Source organism: Dasypus novemcinctus, chromosome 15 (assembly GCF_030445035.2).
Source record: "Dasypus novemcinctus isolate mDasNov1 chromosome 15, mDasNov1.1.hap2, whole genome shotgun sequence".
Classification (NCBI taxonomy): domain Eukaryota; kingdom Metazoa; phylum Chordata; class Mammalia; order Cingulata; family Dasypodidae; genus Dasypus; species Dasypus novemcinctus.
The window spans coordinates 33,600,445-33,626,746 of record NC_080687.1 but is presented as its reverse complement, the minus strand read 5'-3'; the positions used below and the strand labels follow the sequence as shown (position 1 = coordinate 33,626,746).

Below are 26,302 nucleotides of genomic sequence, written 5' to 3'. Positions count from 1 at the left end.
AGTACCATTATGTATTTGAGTCACACAACTGCTCCATACTGATTCCTGGCTCTCTAAAGTATATTCTGATTATAATTTCACTTTCTGTATATATAACCAAAGGGAGGGAATGTGCTGATCCACAAATGTAAGCATAACATCCAATCTACTTTCTAGACAAGCTTCTCCTTATAAATGGATGAACTGCTTCTTTAAGGAGGCATAGGGTATTTTATTTGGAACATGGCTTTAGAGTCAGAGAGCCCATGTTTTCTCTACTCAGGTACTTACTGGTTTTGTGAACTTCAGCAAGCAATTTACTCCCCTAGCATTAGTTTCTATGCATTTAATAGTCAGGATTAAATAAGACAATTTAATACAAAGTACCTGGCACAAGGTTGGTTTTCAAGAGATGATATTTATTATTATAGCAGTTACATCGCTCTCTTTTAGGTTACACTAGTTTGAGTTCGTGAGAGAGAGTTTGCAAAAGTACTGAGGTCATGAAGACTCAGCTCAGATCAGTCACAGGGCTGCCTTGAGCAAGCTTTCCCCAGTGGTTAGCTAAAGGGCCTCTACTGACAGCACCCTGTCTCTTTGCTACTGCCCTAAATCTGGAATGACCTCAATATAGCGGACAAGAAAGAGATGAAAGTGAAAGTTCCAGGGTAAGGCTAAGGAGGAACATTAAGGAGAAATATTTTTTAAAGAACATAGGATTTTTGTTGTTTTCGTTAAAAAATTCAAAGTCATTAAGAGGCTTTTTAGAATATTCATCTTTTACTATGCAATGGAAATCATCAAAGACAAAAAGTCATCAAATTTGGCCCAGGATTCAAATGAGAGTTGATACAGAGCTGGGGAAATGGTTTTTCATTTCACAGCTTTGAATTTAATCTAAACAGACTATCTATACTTCCCTTTTCAATGATTCCTTCCCTGAGGCTTCCGTATGTTTTTTTTCCCCTCAGAGTTTAACGAATTTTATACTGCTTAAAATAAACCCTTTATATCAGTCTTGCACTGAATTTGCAAAAAATCATTGAAGCTGCAAGAATTATTTTCATTTTCGAAGTTTGTAAAACTGTACCTATACACGCCAGTTCTATCCCTACACCACTGAGAGTCAAGGTCGTACTTCAGGGCATAATCAGAGTCAAGGCTCTTTTATATCTGGCAGGTGCTGAAAAGAGAGGCATGGTCTCTTAGAGCTGAGGTCATGTAAAATCATGGCAGCTGTGAGAAAATTGCTACTGTTATATTGCTGCTAGGATTCAATTGTGTCATATGCAACACATAGGGAAAGCAACAGATCAGGGGTTCTTTACCTCTTTTGTTCCACGGACCCCTTTGCCTGTCAGGTGAAAACCATAGACCCCTTACTAAGTCCACACTATACTGTGTATTATTTAATAAATGTATCACACCCGCACCAACACATACATCCCCACGAGAATGTTTTTTTGAATTTCAATTCAAGCTCATGGACCCCTTGTTAAGAACGCCTGCAAGAGATGAACTTCATATGGATGTAAAGTTGGATGATTTTTTTAGAACATTTAAAATTTTGAATAATGACAGAGGAAAAGCCACATTAGTGACCATGATGGTACAGCAGTGTGATATCTTGGAAAAGGATTATATAAGGAAATATCCTCTCTTGGCTGCGAACTGGAAGTAAGAAATGCTTGGTGGGATGGGCACTTACGTCAGAAGCTCTCAAACTTACTCATTCCAAAAGAATTTTCTGTTCTGAATCTTATGCTTTGAAAAAAAATTTTCTATATCAAAATGCCTTTTTAAAGCAATAAGCAATTCACTGCTGCTTCTTTTTATTAAATAATGGAAGACATATGTGAAGAGACTTCAGAGTTTTAGCATTAGGGAAGCAATGTTGTCAAATAGAATTTATAGATTTCCAGCTGAAAGTATTAAACTTCACACTTTAGTTAGCACATCCAGTCTTACATCGGGTAAAAGGACAGTTCCCTTTAGGCTTCTTGAAATATTAAAAATGGCCAGCTGGTTCCATTGCTTCCCTTGAGGATCCCTTGGGGTCAGTGGGTCCGTGGTTGGAAGCCACTGTCTTAAAGGCATGAGGTTATTTCAGAAAATAATGTGAAAGTTTTATAGAGCACCGTGTTTCTACTTAAGGAGAACATGATTCCATGAATCCATCATGCAGACCATGCTTTCCCTCAGGAAACTTCTAACTTAAAGACCCTGGTGTCTTCTGATGTTTGAACATCTGAGCTAATCATTTTCCTAATTCTGAATTAGGTTCCATTCCTGCCCCTTTATCACTTGGTTATGTTCATAGTCTGTCCTCTTTCCTTTAATTCCAAAGTCAGGGTGCTTTCCTTGTTCACTTTTTCACTTCTTTCTTCTTCTTTTCCATTCCAGTTTTTCCACCAGTACCTCTTGATTTTCACCATCATCTCATATCTTGTCTAGATTAACAGTCAAATTTCCTCTCCTGAACATGAGAACAGAATTTCTCTAATAGCTCCATTTAGTGTTGCATATTTGACTACTCCATTTAAAAAAGTAACTTGCACTGATATCTATGAATCTTTAAAAATTTATGAACCAACATTTATATTTTAGCACAATTATTTTTAACATTATACTAATAAAATACATTAGAATTCTCCAGAGACTCCACTAAAATGTTAACATGCCACAAGCATCTTATTCACATGTCTAAGGAGGATCAGTACTACAAGAAGGCAACAAAAAAAAGGTCTCCTTGACCAGCATTTGTACTCATATAGAATGAATGGTAAGAGTCTTATCTCCGGTGACTCTATTAGATCATCTGGTTTATAAGGGAAAACAAAGAATTCTTTTGGATAGTTTTAATGATTGGTTTGCTTTATTCACTTTCATTTCTCAGAAAACTGCCTCTCACTTTAAAAGTCATTTGGTGACTATAATGACACTATTCAGGATTAAATAAACAAGTACAAGTATTTAATAGTTTTATTCATGCATGACTTATGTTTGCTATTGATAAAGCTTTAGCTTGACTCAATCTAGTTTAGAGTTTAAGAGACTGGGCTTTTTTTTTTTTTTTTAGATTTATTTTTATTTATTTATTTCCCCTCCCCTCCCCCGGTTGTCTGTTTTCTGAGTCTTTTTGCTGCGTCTTGTTTCTTTGTCCGCTTCTGTTGTCATCAGCGGCACGGGAAGTGTGGGCGGCGCCATTCCTCTGCAGGCTGCACTTTCATTTCGCACTGGGCGGCTCTCCTTACAGGGTGCACTCCTTGCGCGTGGGGCTCCCCTAGCGGGGGACACCCCTGGGTGGGGCGGCACTCCTTGCGCGCATCAGCACTGCGCATGGGCCAGCTCCACACAGGTCAAGGAGGCCCGGGGTTTGAACCGCGGACCTCCCATGTGGTAGACGGACGCCCTAACCACTGGGCCAAAGTCCGTTTCCCAAGAGACTGGGCTTTTGATTCAAAACCTAAGTTTAATTCTAGTGATGTCATTTATTATCTGTATGATCTTGGGTAAATTACTTAACTTCTCTGTGCCTCTGTTTCCTAATCAGTAAAATGGATATAATAATAAGACTTGCATCACACACTTGATATGAAAATTTAATACATTAATAAATATAAAATACTTATAATAATAGTACCTTCCAGAGAACAAGCACTCAACAAATGTAGCTATAAGAAACTGGAGATTGGTTGGTAGGAAGAGTAAAAAACTGAAAGTGTGAACTGAACAACAAATTTGGAATACATAAGTCTTTTCTGGGACTTGAAACTTAAAGAAAATAAAGTTGTTTTTTTTCACATGTCCATCATTCCATTCTATATCTAAATAAAATAAAATAGATTATATGCCTTTTATTCCATAAAGGTTGGAAATAAAATATTTCAAGGTAACATTTATTAGATGTCTAAAAGAAGCTGTAAAACATAGCCTAAAGTTTCAGGTTTCCACATTATTTTTTGCATGAGTTAATGAAACTGTAAACATGTGTATGTTTGACAGTATGTGTGTGTATGTCTTGATGACTCTACATAAATGGATGGAAATCAAGTTACTGCTTTATTTATAATTGGGATTTTCAAGGCACAAATATTTCTAACTACTCAAAGAGGCTACTCCGAACTGTTGGCCAGCAGAATTGGATAATCAGCTCTGATATACAGAATTTACAGAAACACAAAGCATTGCTAATATCTAGCAAATACTTAAATAACAGTCTTTTTAAAAAAAGATATCTACTCAAAGCAAAGAGCTATACAATTTATTAAAAGTTTGTAGTCAGGAAGAAAGTCAAATGCCAATTAAGGTTCTGATGTTTTTCATTGTTGATTTTCCATTTGGGGTCATGAAAAGGGCCTTTATATATGGACTGAATATTAACAAAAATATTGAAAAATCAACACTGCAAAATATTAGGTTTCAATACATAAATTTTGGGGAAAAAGTTTCCACATAAAAATTTATTTTATGGCTTTCTAGCATAAAAATATTTTATCTATGTGGGATGGAATTAAATGGCATTTTACCTAGCTAATGGTTATTTAAAACCACTTGAGGGTAGTGGGAGTGGTTTGAGTGCCTGCTTCCCGTGTATGAGGTCCTGGGTTCAATCCCTAGTACCTCCTAAAAAAATTTTTTTTAATTAAAAAAAAACATAGAATCTGGGATGTGGAATGGAATTATATTGCATTTTGCCATGCTAATGGTTATTTAAAACCACAATGAACTGGGATGAGAACCAGTTAGAAAAAATAGAATATTTTTCATTTTATCTATAGAATACACTTAATGTTCCTTATCAGGGGATAATAAAAACTTATGGATAGTAAACATGGTATACAGGAAAATTCACATATCTAAATATCACATTTGTATAATCTAAAGTCAGGTGGTTTTACAATGGCAGGATTTTCTTTTGTTTAATTATGTGGTTGGTGAGATTCAATTTGATTGCTCTTATTATATTGCTTATTGCCAATAGAAGCCACAGAAAGTATTTGCATTAATGGAAGAAAAGTCCCTCTCAAACTTTCACTTGAAAAAATTATCACTGTTCCCACTAATGGAAAAGATCTGGAGGAAATAATCTCTACCATACCAGACAGCTCTTTTGCCTGCCTAGTTGCAGGATAGGAAAGAACTTAAAACCCTCTGAATGTTCACAGAAGTAATCTTTAAGTTAAATACTGTTTTCTTTTCTTTACTTATTGACAGATCTTAGTTAAGATCATAGGTTTTGGGGCTAAACAAGAGTATTAAAGTGATATGCTGAAACTGACTGTTAAAGATAGTCAAGATAAACAATTAAAGAGGCATATTTTTGCTTTGTTAAAAATAGCTCAGATGCAATTAGAAAAATCTGAATGTGTAAGGCCTTTGTACAATTCCAAATTGGATTTGTTTTAGAGCCTTGGTTCTCTTTGTTAACATTTCAACTATTCTCCTAGTGTTGGAGTAAGTGATCCAAGAATATCCAATCTACTTCTCAAAGAGTCATACTCTTGGATACAGATAAATATCCCAAGCACAGATCATGTAGCCAAAACTAGGGGTATGGTTGATTAGGCACTATTCTTTTTGCCATCTATAACATAGCTTTCACACATTTTCTTTTTTTCTCCATGATTACCTAGTCTGTTTTTGTACATAACTGGACACGTTTGATCACTTATTCTACTCTATTTCTATTCACTGTGGAATCCAGACTAAATTCTCCTTTAGCGTCTAGAGGACAAGCAAGTTGATGTTTAATATTTTTATGATGATGACTTGATACAATTATGCAAAATGGCAATCTGGCCTTAAGGCATTTCATTTCCAAATAACCTTCATTTAATGGCAGAAGAGCAATAGCCTCCAAAGCCAATTTACTATACTATGTCCATCTTATTCTTTCTCTAAATAAAAAATATAAAACTATTCCCAGGATAATTATAGAGCAATAAAAATTTCCTTTTTTGATATTGGAAAAAAGCTAAAGCAAAAAGAAAACTGCCTACTCGGAACTGCCTTAATTTATTAAATTATATTTTTTTACTTGCAAGTTTAAGCTACCTTAATGTTATCTGTAAGCATATAATTTGCCCTTATTTATAAAATGCAGATCAAAAAGAAATCCTCCATTCATTACTTACTTGTTTAAGCTTCTTTAGATCTTCATCAAGTTCTAAGTTGTCCAAAATAACAGCAACAAACAAACTCAGGAGGATCTACAAAATGGTTAAACAACAATGAAAAAACCCACACGCCATAAGTGTTAAAATATTATATGCATATGCTCGATTTTTACCTAAGATATACTGTATCTAGAATGCATTAAATAAAAAACAAACATGCAGTTGTTCATCCTTACCTATGCATTTTAACGTGTTTATTACAAATACATTAAAGGAAATGAATAGGTTAAGTGAAACAGACAATATAAAATATAAATTTGATTTATGAAGACTAATTAAAAAGGAAATTAAGGAAACAAAGTTTTTTCCTGACTCAACAATTCCACTGAGACTGAATGCTAAGAAACCAATTCGAAGTTTTGATGAAAAGCTTAATATACAAAGATACCTATTAGAGTGTTATTTATAAAAATGAAATATTGGAAATAATATAAATATACAACCTAGTGTAAATAGTTAACACAATTATAGAGATATATATTATGAATTCATGCAGCCATTAAAAATTACAACTGGTACAGCTGGACTCCAAAATGGAACCCAGAGATTCCCTACCTTCTAGTATTCATGCCCTTGTGAATACACCAAATGGGGCCGGTTAAACCAGTAAGTGACGAAAATGATGGTGTGTGGTTTATAAGGTTAGGCTATATCTTTGGATCACCTGCAGTGGTGCAAGTCAGTTGCTGTGTCATTTGGACACACAGGCAGCCCTATGGAGAGGCCCATGTAAGGATGAACTGAGGCCTCCTGTCAACAGCCATCAAGGAAATGAAGTCTCCCGCCAACAGTCATGTGAGAGTACCGGTCTTGGAAGTAAGTACTACAGACACAGTAAAGTCTTCAGGTGACTGAAGTCCCAAACAATCATGACCGTAATCTTATGAGACACTCTAAGCAGAACCACACAGATTCCTGACCCAAAGAAACTATGTAAGAGAATAAACAGTTATTATTGTGAGCTCTTAAGTTGTGGGACAGTTTGTTACATAGCAACAGATAACTATGGTAATGCAAGCATCAATTTTAACAGTATTGAAAAATGCTTAAATTCCAATATTTTCTATCATCTATCTATCTATCTATCTATCTATCTATCTATCTATCTATCTATCTATCTATCTATCTATCTATCTACCTACCTACCTATCTATTGTACAAGGGTAACTATGTACAAAAAATAAAAAACAGAAAAAATGCTGCAAAGAAGAAATTCAGGAATGTTTATAGTGCCACCCTGGAGTGGAACAATGGAATTTCTCCTCTTTCTATTTCATGATGTCTCCCAAATTAAAAAAAAAAAAAAGGGGGGGGGGATATACTTCTTTTGGAATGGGTAAATAAGTTAAAAGAAAGAAAACAGCAAGGAAGTAGAATTTTTAAAAAAACAGTTTAATTTCAATTTTTTTCAAATTTGAATTCTAGGAAATCCCACATTCATCTGATAATCATTTTCATTTCTACTTTATATTCTTCCTTTCAACTTTCCTTTCCACATTTCCATTTGTTAATATTAGGCCATAAAGCATGAAGGTGAGAAAAGTAAGGCAATTTAGCAATGACTTTTAAGTACCAAAGAGATTGTTATGCAGAAGTTAATGGCTAGTTCTTTTCCAAGTTTAATGAGTATGTAACAAGGGGGAAAAAAGCCTTCAAACATTATGTAATTGTGACAGGATACTCCTGGTTTAGAACAAGGGCTAACTCCCCTCTTTAATAGCCACTTCCTCTGTGATCCTACCATCACTAAAAGAAGGTACAGAAGTTTTTACTGAGATTTCTATGTCTGCCAAACCATAAGCATCTATACACAGTCTTACTGCACTCTGGACAATATTCTATACCGGATACTTCAGAGACACATCAAGTTTAGTTCCCTTCCAGGGGTCTTGATGATAAAAGGTATTTTCAGAGGAAAATCCACCTTCCCTGCATCCTCACCCCAAATTCAGAGATGCCACCTGAAGTTCTCCTCCTGACAGTATAAGCTATTTTACATCACTTTTTTTCTATTACTCATAGGATACTTCATCAGGCATTGCTTTGTATCCTAATTTAACTGATCTGTCCTATCTCCCCAGTGTAAGGGAAAATACAAAGCTGAAAAGAAAGAAAATGATTTTCTCTGTTGAACAAAGAGAAGGAGACTTACCCCTATCTCTCTTTTTTACAGCACTTCCTTTAGAAAACTCATAATTTTAAGCTCTCTCTTTGTCTCTTAGAGAGGTAAGTGAATCTTTTTAAAAGCTAAGTAAGGTTCTCATTAGTTTTACCACCCAAGAATTTTTTTAAGGGCCTAGGAGTCCTTTCTGAAATGTAAACCTCAAGGAAGATAGTGTCCCTACCTCCCTATTTCTCCCATTTTGGTGGAAGGATGGGAGTTTAACTTAGGCACCTGGCTTCAAGGTGTAGAATTACCTTTTTGTCATAGTTATAAGAAGCTGTATTTTTCCCTTCATCTAAAGGCAATTAGCTAACACCAATGGCTACCTCAATTACCAGCTGAATTGAGGATGAAATATATTTAAAAAATGGTGCTGCCAAGTCCTCTTACTTGAGAATCAGTTATTGTTTATCTTGAGAACATGTGGGTAATAAGTTGTATGAGTATGACTCTAATAAAGGGTGAAATTTTGTTTTGTCTTGACAATCTTTCTAGTGGATTGCCTGGGATGTGCACTACAGTCTGGTTAACACTTATTCAATAATAAAGCTGTTTTTTTTTTTTTTTTTCTACCTCTGTGGAGAGGTTTTCTGGGCTGGCAAGAGGTATTTTTAATAATTTCCCCAACACCAGACTGATGGTAGCCTCTAAGGACAGTGATGTGAAGCTATTCAATTACATGTGACAAGCCAGTTGATTGGGCTCCATCAATGTGTCAGGCCCTGTCTGGTCAGGAATATGAAGAGAATATTGCTCTGACAATATGAATGGAATATTGTGAGTATGGATGGAATTCACAGTCAAATTAAGTTCACAGGTTGCTAGAAAGAGCACTGTGCTTGGAGCCAGAAGACAAGGTTAGCCCACAGACTCTGCCAGTTATGAGCTACGTGGCAGCCATGAGCCCCCTCTGCGTTTAAGTGCCCTAACTTGGAAACTATCATGGATACAATAATAATAGCTCATTTTCTCCTTTACTCCTCCCCAACAACACTGATGTGTAGGAGAGTCTGTGAGAGTCTGGGAAGCTTCTTGTGGGTCCCAGAAAAGATGATGTTCTTAAAGTTAATCCATTCCTGTGGGTGTGGGGTCTTTGACTGGATGGGATTCTGTTGGGGGGACTTTGATTGGATCACTTCAGTGAGGCGTGACCCAGGGTGGGTCTCGGTCCTCTTGCTGGAGTCCTTTGTAAATGAGAGAAACATACAGAGATACACAGAAAAAAACGGCAGAGACAGAGAAACCTGAGAGTGCTAAGAGAGGTCCTAGAGGCCGGGGGCAGAAGTCAGCAGAGCACAGAGGCACAGAAAGAGGCCCCAGGAGGCTAAGAGAGAGGCCTGGGGGAGAGGGGAGATGAGCCACATGCCTGACTTCCCACAGCCGACCTTTGGTGAGACTGTGGCTCTGATGACGCCTTGATGTAAACATTCTCACAGCTTCAGAAACATAAGCTTTTAACCTAACCAATTTCCATTATAAGAGCCAATCCATTTCTGGTACATTACTTGCAGCAGCTTTTAACAAACTAAAATAAAGTCTATATGAAAATATATAGACATAAACTTAGGTAGAACTCTTGATTTCTCTACAAATGAATTTGAGTTAGCTCAGAAGCCCTCCATTTCTTTTGATATTCCAAAATGTCAACTTGCTATATTCATTCAGTTTGGTCATGGAAACCTGAGTTACTTTTTCTTTTAAGGGTGATCTAATTTCCAGGATGTCCATGTCATCCAGTGTCTGGTCGACCATGGTCCATGTACCATGTCCTTCATTCCACACAGGGCTGTGATGGTGCCTGTTTTGGGGTCTCCGGGCTTTCTCTCCACTGCATGGGTCACCACCTCAGTCCCAATAGCCCTGCTAAGAAGTCTATTTTGCAGCGATACCCTCAGTATTAGTTTTCCTAGGGCTGCCATAATAAATTACCATAAACTTGGTGGTTTCAAACAACAGAAATGTATTGTCCCACACTTCTGGAGGCCAGAAGTCTGAAATTCAGGTGCTAGCAGGGCTGAGCATCCTCCAAATATTTTAGGGGAGAGTCCTTCCATGCTTCCTACAGCTTCTAGAGCTCTGCCTCCAGAGGTTCTGCTCCTTGGCTGATGGCCACATAACTCCAATCTCTGTCTCTGTCTTCACATGACCTTCTCCTCCTCCCTATTTTTTCTCCTTTTCTATCTCTGCTTTGTCTTCAGCACTTGTCTTAAGGATATCTAGATAATTCAGGATGATCTTATCTAGATATCCTTAACTTAATTATATCTGCAAAGATTCTTTTTCCAAATAAGGTCATGTTCAGAAGTTGAGGGGATTATCATTTGACCATCATTCAATTCACCATGTCCTGCATCTGGTCTTGGTTATTGGTCTTATAGCAGATACATTAGCTCTCAACTGTCAGGAAAACTTGGAAGTTCTGCCATTCTGGGTAGGCACTAGTAGCTTGTTCTTGAGGCATCTTCAGGCTTTCTCTCCCCCAGGAAGCAACGCAACTGTGCCTACACTGTCCCTTATCCATTGAGGCTATTTCCTTCAAGTTCCAGAGAGGAAGTGGGGCCAGCCAAGTCTTGGATCTCAGAACAGTTCCAGGGTTTTTTTAGCAATACTCCTACTGGTCCTGTGTGTGGAGGGCCATCTACCATCCAAACATTCTTCCTTTCTCTCCAAGCTCATATGCTGCCTCCATGCCCTATCCACGAAAATATTCCCATTTACCCAGAGAAAGTAGGAAAGTGAAGGTAAATTGGAGAAAGGGTTGGGAGAATGGCTGCCCAAATGTGAAAATTGACGGAAACTAAACCCAATGATGGTGTGACAAATTTAGTTCTGTACCATTTGGGCATTAAGATTTTAGAGATTTGAAGTAGGGAAATGGGTCAGGGTATATCTTCTGAATGGTATATATTTCGATTGTGAGCACCGATGAAGATTGCAAGTCTGTGATAATATGATACCAAGGCAAAGGACAATTTTGACAGCAAGACAGTAGTGAGAAAGGCATTCCACATTGTATGAGCAAAGACATTGGGGCCTGCTGAGTAGTGGAGTGTGGGCAGAACATGGCTATCAAGGAGGATGCTGGGGGAGGCTGGAAAGACAGGCAGGGTTGGCAGGCTGGCCAACGGCCATGGAGGGAAATCCAGAGACATGAGAGGAAGAATGTAACAGTGTAGTGATGACATAATTTTGTCTCAGTTAGACCTTTCCTTTCAAATATTCTGTTTTTATGCAGGTAATGGAGCCTTTTTAAACTGGCTCATTGAAACAGTAACTAGAGACAGTGCTAAGTGCAGTTTGACAAAGCTTATTTTATAATTTTATATATATATACACATATACACGTAAATATATGTATAAATATATAATATTTTCTTACTTTATTTGTAGAAAACCAGTACCATTTTATAAATTCTTCTCAGAGGAAAGACAGAGAAGAAATGGGATGCTATCTCCACTTTCTCTTTTTCATGGTAGATGAGAAAAGTCAAGAATCAAGAAAGAGCTTTTGGTTTTGCTAGGAAAAAGGCTGAAGGGACTTTCCAGAAGCAAGCTCCAAACTTACAGAATTGAGAACAAATGGTTGGTAGGGGTCTTTGACAACATGTTAAAGAATAATATAAGAGAAAGTGTGAAGTTTGATTTCAATGGTCATTAAGCCCAAGTTCACTCACTCAGCGCTTAGGCTTCACTGTCTTATCAACATGACAATGGGATGGCAAAACCAGAAACGACAGGTAAAACGTGTGTGTGCAACTTGAGTTTCCTCCTGACACTATACTGGGACATGGACTTTTAGCTCATGGCACACTGTCCCCATTTTGCCATCGCGTTCCTGAGGTATAGGGCCCTTTGAGAAGGTAATGTCTTGGCAAGATTGTTGGAAGGGAAGTAGATGAGGAGAGGCAGGCAGAGGCTGGGTTAGTCTGCAGCTGATGGTAAGGCTGTGAGAATTCCTTTGTAGTTCTTGGTGCCGATAACCACGGAGATCAAGAAGTAGAAGTGAAGAGAGGATGGCAAGTCGATTTGCATCATTTTTAATTTACATTATCAACTAGACTGTTTCCCTACCAAAACACAGTGTTGCACAGTATTGGACTGTGGGAGCAGGCAGGCTTGGAGGTCAGCCATTAAACCAATAAATGGAATTCAGAGTCATGGGAGTGGGTGACAAATCCTAATTCTGAAAGCAAAAACCATTTATCAATTCTCTGAGTGTTTTGGTTCAATTTGTTTTGTTTTTATAGGAAGCTGAGGTAATGCCTATTAAGAAACTGAACCCATTACATCAACCTATGAGTCTGGCATGCAGTCAGTGTTTACCTCCTATAAGTGCCACATGGGTTTGCAAAAGATTTTCTTCAGCCATTAAATGTGTTCCACAGATTTCCATGAACATTTCATTGATATAATACAGAAGTTTTATAGGTACTTGTCATATCAAATCACAAGGGCTGTATCTTTTATACGAAGTGCTTTCATCTTTAGAGTCTGCGAGTTTTAAATTAGGCAATCAACCTACTCTGCTTTATTTCTTTAGATATTTAGATTAATATAATATTTCAATTTATAATATGGCACAGCGCATTGTATCATTTTTATTTAATGAAGCAATTTCAGGGAAGAAAGGCTTATGAAACATCTGCTCATTTCCTGTTGAACTTTGTTGAAGAACACATATATTTCAACACATATTTAGTTTGTGCAATGCTTTAGAGAAAAAAATTCATAACCATTTTTTCATGCATTAGCTACTTACATTCATAACAGGTCTATAGATTCCTGTTATATTAACATGCAACATATGTATCCCTTCTACACGTAAGATACAACCAATGTATTGCATTCATGTCCTAATTTTATGATCAATACTGATGCATTATGAATTGCTAACTTAATGAAAATGAGGGAATGACTATTAAGATATTGCAGATATCTAATTCTTAACTTTTCTCAGAATTTAATGCCCATTCCCCCTATTTTTTTTTTTTTTTAGTACTGACTGAATTCAGTGAGAAAGTGTCATATACAGGTCACCAGAAGCCTGAGCAGTCTCCCTCTTAGAATTTTTATGAATGACATCTAAAAGACAATTGGTTTTGAGCTTCCAGCTTAGTGGATTTCAAAAGCATCATTTCCCAGATGAATGTGGCTCCTGCATCCCATATCTCAGCCAGTGATCACTTATTGTGCCATCCGCTATGACCCCTCTTCTCTCCATAATCCTCCCTGCCCTCTTCCCACTCCTCACGTTGAAAAAGCCCCGATTCTCCTGGAGTTAAGGGTTTCCTAGGTAATCACTGTGGTTAAGTTTCCATTTACCGTAATAAATTTCAGTAGAACTCAATAAATTCCTGAAGCATTTGGGTTTCCATTTATCACTATTTCCTCCAATTCTGCTGTGACAGAAACCATTCAGTCCAACACACCATGATTCTTACCCTCTCTACCTAAGACTCGCTTTTGGGCTAGCGTGATTCAGACTGCGGTTTATTTTTACCAGTGGGTGGCCTTATCACTTCAGAATGGATTTTCTTAGTTTTGAGAATTTCTCTCTGTAGCAGCATATCCAATTTTGCAATCATTCTAGCTCTGCATATAGTCCTACACTCATCCTATGTATCTTTTACTTTTCTTTCCATTTGTTTTCTCAAAGTGTATTCTTTTACTATTTTCTTTTCCTTTTATATAGCTTAAAGATGGCCCTTTAGTTTAAATGTCACCTTTAATCTTCTTTCTTTCTCTACTGTGAACTTCATTAATAATTTCTGTTTTTCAAATTATTTTCAGGCATACAAGAAGCACAGCAGGAAAGTGGTCAACGTACCATAATCATTTTTCCTCCTTTCCTTTTTACCATTTATAATCACACTATCCTAAGCTGTCTTGCAGCTTGTAGTTTGGAGACAATTTCAATTTTTATAAAGGTCAACAAAAAGTCAAATGTAATCAGAGCAATGTAAAATGGGATATGTTCAACACAGATGCACTTTTAAACGAATTCTATAAAATCAAGTTATTTCATTTACACTTTGGAATGCCATTTGTGTCAGCAAAATATAACTATTCTCAAAAAGCTGCCACTACAGAGGCAAAATCAAGAGATCGCTGTGTTAATTTAAGCACTTCAAAGGTAACAAAAAGACTATCCACAATGAACGCTTAATTACATTTTCTCTTTTCAGTATTCACATCACAGGGCTTTCCTTTGAAACAATAATAAAGGGAAGAACACTGAGGAAAAAAATACAGCCAACTGGTTAGGATTTATATATTCTTTTTTCCCAAATCCTTGGCAAAGGGGAAACAGACTAATTTTACAAGCAGGCAGCCATCAGTCAGGTCAGAAATACAAACTATTTACCTGGTGGAAGAGAGAGAGATTTTAAAGGGACAATAGATAATAGCTTTGAATACTCATGTACAATAAACTTAAGCTTGATTTTCATTGTGGGCTGACAAATTGGTGCCCTCAGGAGACACGAAAGAGCCTGCTGGTGTTTTTTTTTGTTTGTTTTTTTTTAAAATTTTTTATTCCAGAAGAGGCTGCAGCAAAACATGTTTTGCTACTTGGTACATGCCAGTCCCTGAGAACACTCAATCAGTACATGCCAGTCCCTGAGAAGACTCAATCAGGAACTCCCCAGATTGTATGCTACCACTGGTCAGAATGGATAAAAGACACAATCAGAGCTTGTATATTTAAACGCTTTATAATATTTTGTAAAAAGCAATGTACAATTTAATGGAAATGCTTACTTCAAGGTAAATTCAAGTCAAAAATAGGATTATGGAATGGAGATTTTAACTATTCTAAAGCACATGTGATGTTTGACACAGGCCTCACACCTCTGTGCACCTCTGAACATTTTGGTCCACAAACCACTGCCAACGATTTTACTGTCAACACTCTTTAATATTTCACATCAGGGTACATCTGGAGTGACTGGCAAGCAGTTGTTTACCACGTGAGAATTGATCACAGAGCAAGTGACAGCACGTGCTCATGTCTCTTTGATCATTCACATCATGAATCACAGGTTTTTGTTTGTGTTTACTAGCTGTGGGCTCTAAGAGAACAGGGATTAAGCATTTTCCCTCTTTTGCCAGGATCTACGCTAGGACTTATGCATAGTGATAGAAGGCTAGTAAATTTTACTGAATCAAATTGAGCTCACTTACTAGAGTCCAGTATAATGATTTCAGTCTCAGTTATAGACAAAAAGAAAAATAGCTGCTGATAATGTTTAAACCAAAATCTGCAGGGAACTAGGGAAGGGACTTCAATACCTTTAACTTTTTGGAGAACACAGAAGTGACCTGCTCGGTTTTAACTTAGTTACATAGTGTTTTCTTTCAATGAGTTGATAATTTAATTTATCATTAATAAGTAATTTAAAACTTAATTAAAATCACTTATGAATTTAAAAAATCAGAATAGTTGATCTTTCTGTTTTAGATTCATAAAAGAAACTAAATAAAGGTCTCAGAGCTAAAATTTCTCATATACATCTGCTTGAGAAAAACTTATTTGAAATTTATTTAAACAATGTATTTCACCTAGATTATATTATATATGAATAATAAGTTGGAATGAGTTAAAGATCTAAATGTGAAAGGTGAAAATTTAAAACAATAAAAAGAAAGGAATATTTTTTTACCTTGAGGTGGGAAAGAATTTCTTAAGCATATGAAAAACTATAGACTCTGAATAAAAAAGTGATAATTTGACCACACAAAATATAATGGCAAAAAAAAAAAGTACATAATGGCAAAAGATAACACAGACATACTTGAATAACAAAATACTTTCTGGGAGAGGCTGTATATGACATATTTTGGAGAAAAGTGATTAATATCAAAATACATACACCAATCTTAAAAATGAATTTAAAAAGACAAATGAGCTTTTAGAAAATTAGGTAATGCATATTATAGGGCAAGTCACAAAGAAGAAAATGGCCAAGAAATAACTGGAGAGGTTTTCCTGGTTAATAATTATGGCAATGTAAGTTAAAACAAAGTGATGCTATCATTCACCCATATGATTGGCAAAATCCTCAAAGTCTGACAGTATCAAGTATAAGTGAGAATGTGAGGATACAGAAATTGTCAACCACTGCATTTGGGAGAGGGTAAATTAGCGCAGTTTTCCTACATTGCAAAGGTCTGCATTTTTTTTTTCTTAAAGGTCCAGAGAGTAAATATTTTAGGTTTTGAGGGCCAAGAAGCAAAATCAAGGATATTATATGGGTACTTACATAGACATTTAATATGTATCCATTTAAAAACATAAAAACCATTCTTAGCTCACAGACCATGCAAATATGAATTTTTGTCTAGATTTGGTGTTTGTACCGTAGTTGGCAGCCTCCACCCTAGAGTAAACAGGGCAGTGTCCAGAATCCAGTGATTCTACTTTCAGGCATATATACTAGAGAAACTCACACAGGTGGACACAGCATTGAATACGAAGGTATTAGTTGCAGCATGTTAAGAGTAAAAAATTGGGAACATTCATCCTAAATATCCATCAGGATGGGAATAGAGAAACAAACATGGCATATTCAAGCCATGGGATATGCCAAATAACAGTTATAATGACTTAGTTTCATGTGTATTAAGAAAAAAGATCTAGAAAACAATTTTTGGTGAAAAAGTAACGCAGAATCTATGTAGCATTTGATAGGATTTATTCTGAAAATGACTGCTACTAATTATTTGGCAGGAGGGCAATGAATGATAAAATATAATTTGGCCTCAGTGTGGAGTTTAGACAGAATAAGAAGAGACAGTGCACACACCACCCATCTTCCCCAGGATGACCCTCAGGACTGGGGGAATATTTCTTAAACTACAAAATTAATATTTACTTAAAATTAATAATAGAAAAATATTTAAAGGATTCTCTTCAATTAAAAGTACTACATTTTATGGATGCATACATGTGGGGGAAATGACTGCATTTCATTGATTTTATGATGCACTTTTTTCCCTTCACATTTATAACAACTCTGACACTGGGATGCATAATATACCTATGTCTCTTTTTCTTCATGTTATGTAAGAGTTCTTGAAATTGATAATATGTTAAATTTAATGAAATGATGAATTTAAAACTGAGATTTAACTTGAATTTATAATAACGGTTGCCTGGGGAAAGGAAGGTAGTGAGGGAGGGAAAGAAGGGACAGAGGAGAATTGGTCTAGGAATGGGTATAAATAATACTTAAAAGTGATCAATAATGCTTTTTCTATAAAATAAAACATCAGAATTAACATAATAAAAGTTTAGCACTTATTAACATGTAACTGTAAGTGCACACATCATCTTATTTAAACTTAAAGGAATTCAGTTTTGGTGCTGGTTATATCACCCTCTGAATACCATAAAATACAGGCTTAATTTATATGCACCTGGCAATTTTGGAAACTTGATGGGATGGGCATTATTATCCTTATTTTCAGATATAACATAGAGATCATGGGGGTTACCTGATTCTTCCAAAGTCACATAGTGACGAGCAGAACGAGAACAAGAGTCTAGATTTTTGGACTCCAAGTTTGTACTTTTGTACTATAACATATTTCCCTGTCTCATTTATTTGTAGGCTGTTCAAGGCTCAATTGCTTAAGTTTTTTATGTTTTTTAAAAAAATGTGAATAAAAGAACATACTATTTAATATTTTCAGTTGCAATAAAACAGTTTTTTGAAAATCACACTGAAAAATATTATGGTTTCTTGGGGCAGATCTCAAAGCAGTAGAATGAATAGGTAGAACTAGATACGGGTTTTCAAGTTGTGCTCTGTGGATTCCTAAAGGCTAATGTGAACTGCAGGACTCCATGGAGGTGCTTCCAAAACTACTGCTGTGTTTTGGTGCAATTATGAAGATTTAAACTACCCAAGAAGGCTACATAACAGTTTTAATATTTTTAAAATGGTATTAGTAACTCCTATAGATTGCATTAGAGAAAATATTACTTTGCTACATACTCTCCTAGGTTACATCATTTTCTCTTCCAGATCTCATATTTTGGGACTTTCTGACTAAGAATCAAACCTGTATCTAAATGTGAAAAATCTGCAGTAAGAATAGAGATGAATTGTATTGTTTTAATAGAAAAACCATTAGATCTATTATTGCTATATATTGATGGTATTAAAAATACCTGTCCTGAATTTGACCCACAATCAATAGTCTCCAAGCAATTTCATAGTTTTGGAGTAACTTAAACACATGGTAGGTATATAAAAAACATTAGCTGCATGAATGAATGAATGGACGGGTGGAAAAATGAACAAACAAATGAATGACACAGACTTAAAGGTCGTGGAAGGTAAGATGCAAAGGCCCCAAGGCTACGCATCTTGCAAACAGTGGCAAGCAACAACACAACTAGGTCTGGCTCTCGAAGTCAGTCCTACATTCCCACTGCCCAATGTTCTTCCCTTTTGTGAATATTTTTATAATCAACCACATATAAAACATGATAAAACTCTTTCTATGTGATTCTACTGTTTGAACCCATCACTTTACACCACATAGCAATGTGTGAGCATACTCTTTTTGGTGGATGTCTGGGCTTTGGAAGTCTTTGTCTCTAGCAAATGCAACCTCTAACTTAAATCTAGCTTTTCAATTAGTCCATTGATTGATAGATATTTAGAACTGAGAGATGTGTAATTTATTTTATTCTAGAGATGATGTGTAATTTATTTTATTCTAGAGATTCACAGAGGTTCAACTTGATGCAGGCATTTCCAGTGGCACTTTTAAACTTCATTATCCAGGAGAGCAGCAATAAATAGTTGAAAGACTACAGACTTTGAGAACAGACAGCACTGGGAACCTTCTGGCTCTAACATTTACACTCTGTGTGTCATTGGGCAACTTACTTAACTCCTTTGAGCCTCAATTTCATAGGCTGTAATGTGAGAATATTACCCAATTTGGTTGAGAATATTAGGAATAAAATATGTAAAACATTTGCTTCTCAATAAATAACAGCAATTGCATTTATTTCATATGTTCCTGTAAAGGGTTACATTTTGGGTCCTTGGAACTTTTAATATTAGAGCTTGAGTTTGCTTTTTAAATATGAGCAAATTTACTATATGGAGATGTACATTTTGCATTACAAAGACCTGCAAATTGCATCCCTAACTACATCATAGGCTGCATTTCATAATTTTCTCTTTCTTTTTAATAGAAATATGTTGAGGAGAAAAGTGTGCTTGTGCCACTGAAGTTAATTTTTCCTGGATTTTGGCATTTAGTTTTGTTGTGCTATTGCAATATTTGTAATATTTGCAGCTATATCTCTCATGTGTTTCTTTCAGTTGCACATGGCACAAAAAACACTGTGCTGATTTCTAATTAACTCACTGCACCCTGAGGTCTCCAGCTTCTGTCTTCAATTTAATTACAGCTGTGAAGACGATGCTGTGAAATTGAAGAGTGTCTCTACTTGATAAAAAATAATAATAATAATAATGAAGTTCTGGTTTGATCCATAGATCATGCAGAGTGTGAATGCTTAGGGATGGTTAAGTTGACATGCAAATGAGGGATTTCAGTTCAGTTTTGCTTTGTGTTCCCTCATTGAAACACTGATGGAGAGCAACTTCAGACTTAAATCTGAAATTTATTTCCTCAAGCCATTCTTTGATTCATAGCAATTTAGAATGGGAGCTGCCTTAGAGATCATGTCACCCAACACAACTACTATGCATTGGTCCTGGGCTCTCCTTCTGAAATTGGCAATGGGCCAAATATCTTTTAATGCTCATTCTGTTATGAATTCCAAGATATAATTGAAAGTAAATGCTAAACTCACCAGAGTGGCAAAGAGATGATAGAGAATGAAATAGATGGCAACCACAGGTGCCCACATATGTCCCACAGCATTTAGGGTTTGGTCCATTACGTCTACCCATCCTTCCTGGGTAAGGATCTGGAACATGGACATAAATGCCTACAGAGGAAAAGAATCGATGAATTAAACACCAGCTTTAGGCCCACATGCAATTTAAAATTAGTCTATGGTGTTTCCAGGTTAGCGTATACCTCGTAGTGGCTATTTTGGTGCAGAAAGGACTTTGAGTTCCATATTACTGATTTTTATCTGCTTGGTCAGGGGATGAACAAGTCTTGATTCAAGGGATGGGAAAAAGCTAAGAATGAAGATCTTAAAAGAACGATATCTATTTGGTTTGGAAAACTAAAATAACGACGCTGAGTTAAAATTAGCCTAGATGGTAAATACTATTGAGCAAATTAGAAAAAATTCAGGATCTTTGCTTATTTATCTCTCTCTCTCTTTTTTTTCTTTAAGCAAGCTATTTAATATTTTGAACAGATTGCTGTTTTCTGGTGATTTTTTTTTTTTTGGGGCCTCCAAGAGCAACTTATTTTTTTATAGTGAATTCCATTTGTCTAGGCATTTAAGAGAGTAATAACCTTAATTTTGTTTTTATAGTACTTATCTATCAAACTATTTCTGTTATCATATTAAAACATGTAACACTTTAAAAAAGGAATATTTCTAAATATTATTGCCATACCAAGCATCTCAATAAAGACAGACACATCTTTCATGATTTTCTTTTTATGTTCAAGGAAACCAAGAGCAAATATATAGAACATTCCAAAAAAAGCCAGGCAAGCTAAAAGGCTCATACTCTTTTTGATTAGTTCAGTTTTCACATTTTTAAATTGAATATTTGATTATATAGGCATCTCTGATTCATGTGTCCTGTATGGTTTAGTAGTCAATAAGTGTTTCTTAATGAGAATTATGATGACGTTTGGGCAAGGTGACAATTGGAATCTATTGACAAATTAAAAGCATCTTTATAGGTTTCAGAAATATGAAAATGTAAATTGAATTCTCAGGTGTAAGGATTTCAAGAAATAGAGTCCAGGATAATATGAAAGTGGACCTTACCCCCAAATAAAACTCCTGTTACAGTGTTAAGATTTTAGAAACAAAAGATCAAATCCGAAAAACAATCTAATCAGTTTTTCTTCTTTTTTTTTAGGTATGAGGGCCAGGGATTGAACCCAGGACCTCCTATGTGGGAAGCTGGGGCTCAAACACAGAGCCACACTGGTTCCCCCAGGTTGGTTTTTTCGTTTGCTTGTTTGTTTTTAGGAGTTATTGGGCTCGAACCCAGGACCTTATATGTGGGAAGCAGGCACTCAATCACTTGAGCTGCGTCTGCTGTCTCAGATTCTTTTGAAGATAAAAATGAGGCTCAAAGATGATAAGTGATCAGCCCAAAGTCACCCTGTTAATTTGTGGCACTAAGAGAAGCATTCTCCAGGCTTCGTGACTCCAAAGTCAGTACTTTTCCCAGTATTGCATCCTGCAATTTGTGAAGTCTCAGATCTTTCCCACTTACCCACTTACGAGGCTTAGTCACATATACGCTCTCAGCATACTTTCCTTCACTAGGGATAATTAAGTTAACTTTCTGGCAGCACCACGATCAACACTTAGCACAGAGTGGACCCATTCAAACAGAGAAGCAGTTAACTGTTAAACGAATCTTGAACTAGGAGATAAGTTTTTGCACTCACCCTTTGTCAATGTGGAAAGCACTTAAGTTCTCCTTGAGTTAATTTTTCTGCAATCTGATTAGCCTACAAAGTACTTTGTTCAGGAAAGTATGAGGAATGTTGTTACTGATACTTGACCTTAACATTGCCAAGGAAAATAAAATATTTTCCTTGCCAGTGTGTTAAAGAGAAGACTACTTTCCACAAACACACAGAATAGCTTTTTACTCCTTCTAAAAATGCTTCAGGGAATTTTCAACACATCATTTAGCCTCATAAGTATGCCAGAAATTATTATTGAGGGCAATTATTGTTTCCCTGTATTTTTTTCTGCTGAATATTTATTACATCCAAAGGCAAGGAGCACAAATTCCAAAGATGATGCACATAAAAATATCAAGCTGCTGTATTTTCCTTAACAAAGATGGCACCAGTGTGAAAGTGTGTGTACATGCTAAGTACTCAACAGAAATAGGTAAAGAGTAAAAAATAAAAGGAATTCCATTGGGCATGGGTTTCTTTTCCCAAAAGTGATAGGAAAGCTTGTGATTATGTCAAATAGATTTATTCTTAGTACCTAGAGATCAGAAATTCTTGGGTACTCTTCAGTTGTCTTGAGCACAAAACAACTAAATTCATTTTCATCTTCTGCATTGCCTTTCATGAATTCTCAGCTATTATGCATTCAGCAAATGTTTGGTTAAGTGGAACTGTGGTACTGCAACCTGTTGCTGTGAGATAAGCAATGTGGACAAGGACATTGGGGTTATCCTTTCCTCTTTTCAGAGTCTCAGGAGAAAATAAAATCTCATTCCCTACAGTTTAAGAACTTGAAAGTTCATATTGTGAGATGCTACCCATTATATTTGAGAGCAAAGCTTTCTATTACAATGGCATTGCTGTGTTTATAACTGCTTGCATGACTAAACCAATGGAAAGTAATGCCACGAAATCCTTCTATTACAGGCTGAAAATTAATTCATGTCCTTCTTGAAGGGGACTTACCAGTTTTGTTGAGATTTATCCAGAAATTTAAATTCAAACGATGGCTTGAGATTATGAATCAAGAACACCTACTGACATTTTTCTACAGGTTCTGTGTTTCTGGAAAAACTGCTGGGCTTATTTATTCAAAACAAAGATTATTAGTGGTTACTAAAGATTTGATGTATTGGGGGGTTGAAATGAGTAAGACATGGTTCTTTTCTTATGAAATTTATAATCAATAGGGGAAGATGAAGATGTAAGTGACCAGTTCTAACAAAAGGAAGGATGAAAAATATGGTCTCTAAGAGAACTATAATAAAACTACTAAAGGACAATATAGAAAGACTAATTTATTCCTCTTCTCAAGAACACTTGGGGGAAAATGAGGGTAATTGACCTATGCAGTGAAGACAGAATTCATCATGAAGGAGGTGGATATAACCAAAGGCCTAGAGAAAGTTGTTTCTTTCCCCTGAACTGTCTGATCATATGTTATACCACTTTCCTACTGTATTGATCATTTCATTTTTGTTGACTTCTACCAGCTCTTTATAAAGAAAATAAATTTTCTATCATATCTGCTTAACATGTTTTCCCTATTCATTTAGATATTTTTGCAATCATAAATTTTAAATTTCCATGTGATCTAATTTGTCACTGTTTTTATTTATGTTATTTTTATTTTTCTTAAAGACGTCTCCCATTTCAAGGCTGGATATAAACTAACCTACATTTTCATCCATTAGTTCTACAGTTTCACTATTTTATTATTTTTAAAAAAATTTAAATCTGGAATTTATTTTGGTATAAGGAATATGACAGGAATTAATACTAATTTTTTTCTTTTCAATAGCTGATTCAACATAATAAATCAACAGTTGATTCAGCACAATTCAATTGAATAATACTTTTTCATTAATTTGAAATAACCCCTATATTGTATTTTGAATAGTCACATGCTTTTGGCTCTATTTCCAGACTTTGGTTCTTTTACATTAATCTGTTTCACTTCCAAATTGACTAAAAATTGAACATTTAATAACTGGTAGGGTTCTTGGCCCTCCTCATAACCCTTATTTCCAGAATTTTCTTACTGATTTTAATAGTTTAATTTCCTCCAAATCCTCTGATTTTATTGACTGGATCACAGTAGGTTAATTTAAGAAAAACTGATATAATTCTTCAAGTGTCCTCCAATCTAATTTAATTCTCATTATTTGACCCATCCCATTCTTATGAAGTTTTTGGATTTCTTTGTTTTTGTTGAGACTTTCTGATTGTTTTTTACTTTTTTTTTTTGCTGAAAAAAGAAATACATGCTCTCTTCTAAGCCAAATAGTATCCAGATTCTTACACATTTTATCTATCGTTTCTAATAGATTCCATTCCAATTCTCAATATGACAGTCTTCTTGGAGCCCAGTTACCCAGAAATCATTTGAGTCTTATTTAGGTATTTTTCTTGGAGTACTCTCACTACCTGTTCTAGTATGTACTAATTACTCCTGAGACCTGCTCCACAACTGTCATTTTTTACTTTCCTACTTAGGTATTGGAGTCTCTCCAATATAGTACCAGAAAGTGCTCTCAGATCCAATTTGTCAGCTAGGTTTTCTTGTCTGACTTTTGCTAAGTAGGAAGAGAACTACTAGCTGAGGTTATGGGCAGTTTTGCTTGAAATATCAGGCTTTATATATTTCTCCAATTCAGGCAGATTCCTGAAACCTTCATTTCAGTAGACTCAATCTGTGCCAGGTGTTCACTTCTTCAAATTCACCAGCTTCTCTCTAGCCATCGTTCTGACTTGACTCACTCCAGGTGAGGGCAAAGACAAGTGAATCCTGTTGGTTTGGGTCCCCAGTGGGGGTGGGCTGGGGTGGAGGGACCACTCCTGGGGCTCTTCCTCCCTCTTCCCCTTGGGCTTCCTGCCCCTTAGAGACTTCAGTTGTTCTTTTTATCTCTTCATACATTTGTATGCTAAATTTTTATTTATCGTGGGAGATAATTGCTTTTTAAGAAATTATGGTTATTCTGCCTTCACTCTCAAGCTTTATTCCCCACAGGGAAAAATAAAAAAGGTGAGATCTAGCAGCTTCCAGGTGGAAAAGGCTGAAACAAGTGGCTTCTATACTTGAAGGGTTACTGTCTTGTTCCAGGTGTCTGCATACTCTCTCAGCCCAAGCCTCTCCAGATCAGAGCATAAGAGTATGATGTTCTTATTTTTTTTTAATTTTAGGATTTGCCTTTTTAACTTTACTTCCTGCCAATTTCTTCTGAGTAGTAGCCTTTAAAGGACCATCTTAGAGAGAGTTCTCTGTCTTCCTCTCTCTCTGTCTCTACCCATTCTACTCACTGCCTTTCCTCCTCCCCTGGAAGCTGTTATTCAAAGATAAAGGTATGAAATTTGATCCTTTCTTTGAGGGGATGTTACTGGTATATATTTTACAAGCTGATACTTTTAAAAATTAATTTCCCTAGGTTTTAGGGGCAGAAGAGCTGTGGTTTTTTGCTATTTTTTCTATTTTACTCCCTAAGTCCAAACCCCTAGGTTTTGTTTGTCTCTAAAGACATACTCATGGGAAAGCAGACTTGGCCCAGTGGATAGGATGTCTGTCTACCACATGGGAGGTCTGCAGTTCAAACCCCGGGCCTCCTTGACCAGTGTGGAGCTGGCCCACGGACAGTGCTGATGCGTGCAAGGAGTGCCGAGCCACGCAAGGGTGTCCCGCGTAGGGGAGCCCCACGCGTGAGGAGTGCACCTGTAAGGAGAGCCGCCCAGCACAAAAGAAAGTGCAGCCTGCCCAGGAATGGTGCCGCACACATGGAGAGCTGACACGAGATGATGCAACAAAAAGAAACACAGATTCCTGGTGCCGCTGATAAGGATAGAAGCGGTCACAGAAGAACACACAGTGAATGGACACAGAGAGCAGATAACTGGGGTGGGGTGGGAGGGGAGAGAAAGAAATACAAATAAATCTTAAAAAAAAAAATAAAGACATACTCATGTATTAAACATCACTATACAGCTCAACCACTGTACATAATATAGGCATCTGGATGCAGGTAATTGAACTAGAGATGAGCAGTTAACCTGGGAATGCACATGAAGTTAGAAGAATATATCAGTCAAAAAATAACTCTCTAATGAATTTCAAATGGAAACTACCTAGATAAATCGCATTAGCATTAGGACCTGAAGTTGAATGAATGGATGGACACTGGCCATGCAGTTGAGATTTCATCTAATGGAGAAGAGGATTCCGTGTTTCTAGTTGGAGTGTACATCATATGTGGGAGCAAAACAAAGGTGAGAACAGGAGAAAGAGTGTGAGCAAGAGGGTTGCTACAGGGATGATTCTGGAGGAAACACATCTAAGGGCAGAAAATAAGTCTTTGAGTCACTAAGAGAGCCAGAACACTGTTGA

General features: G+C 36.3%; 1 protein-coding gene across 9 annotated transcripts in view; it reads right to left on the bottom strand.

The window, feature by feature from the left end:
- Positions 1-26,302, bottom strand: part of NALCN (sodium leak channel, non-selective) — a 359,283-nt gene that overhangs the window by 125,397 nt on the left and 207,584 nt on the right. For 7 of the 9 annotated variants that reach the window (XM_004458403.4, XM_071208219.1, XM_071208217.1 and 4 more), the window contains 2 exons: positions 20,165-20,302; positions 6,117-6,191 (listed from right to left, as the gene is read on the bottom strand). In XM_004458403.4, coding sequence (XP_004458460.1) covers positions 6,117-6,191; positions 20,165-20,302 — 213 coding nt within the window. The remainder of the gene's footprint in view (positions 1-6,116; positions 6,192-20,164; positions 20,303-26,302) is intronic. The other 2 variants (XM_071208218.1, XM_071208223.1) reach the window with 1 other exon arrangement.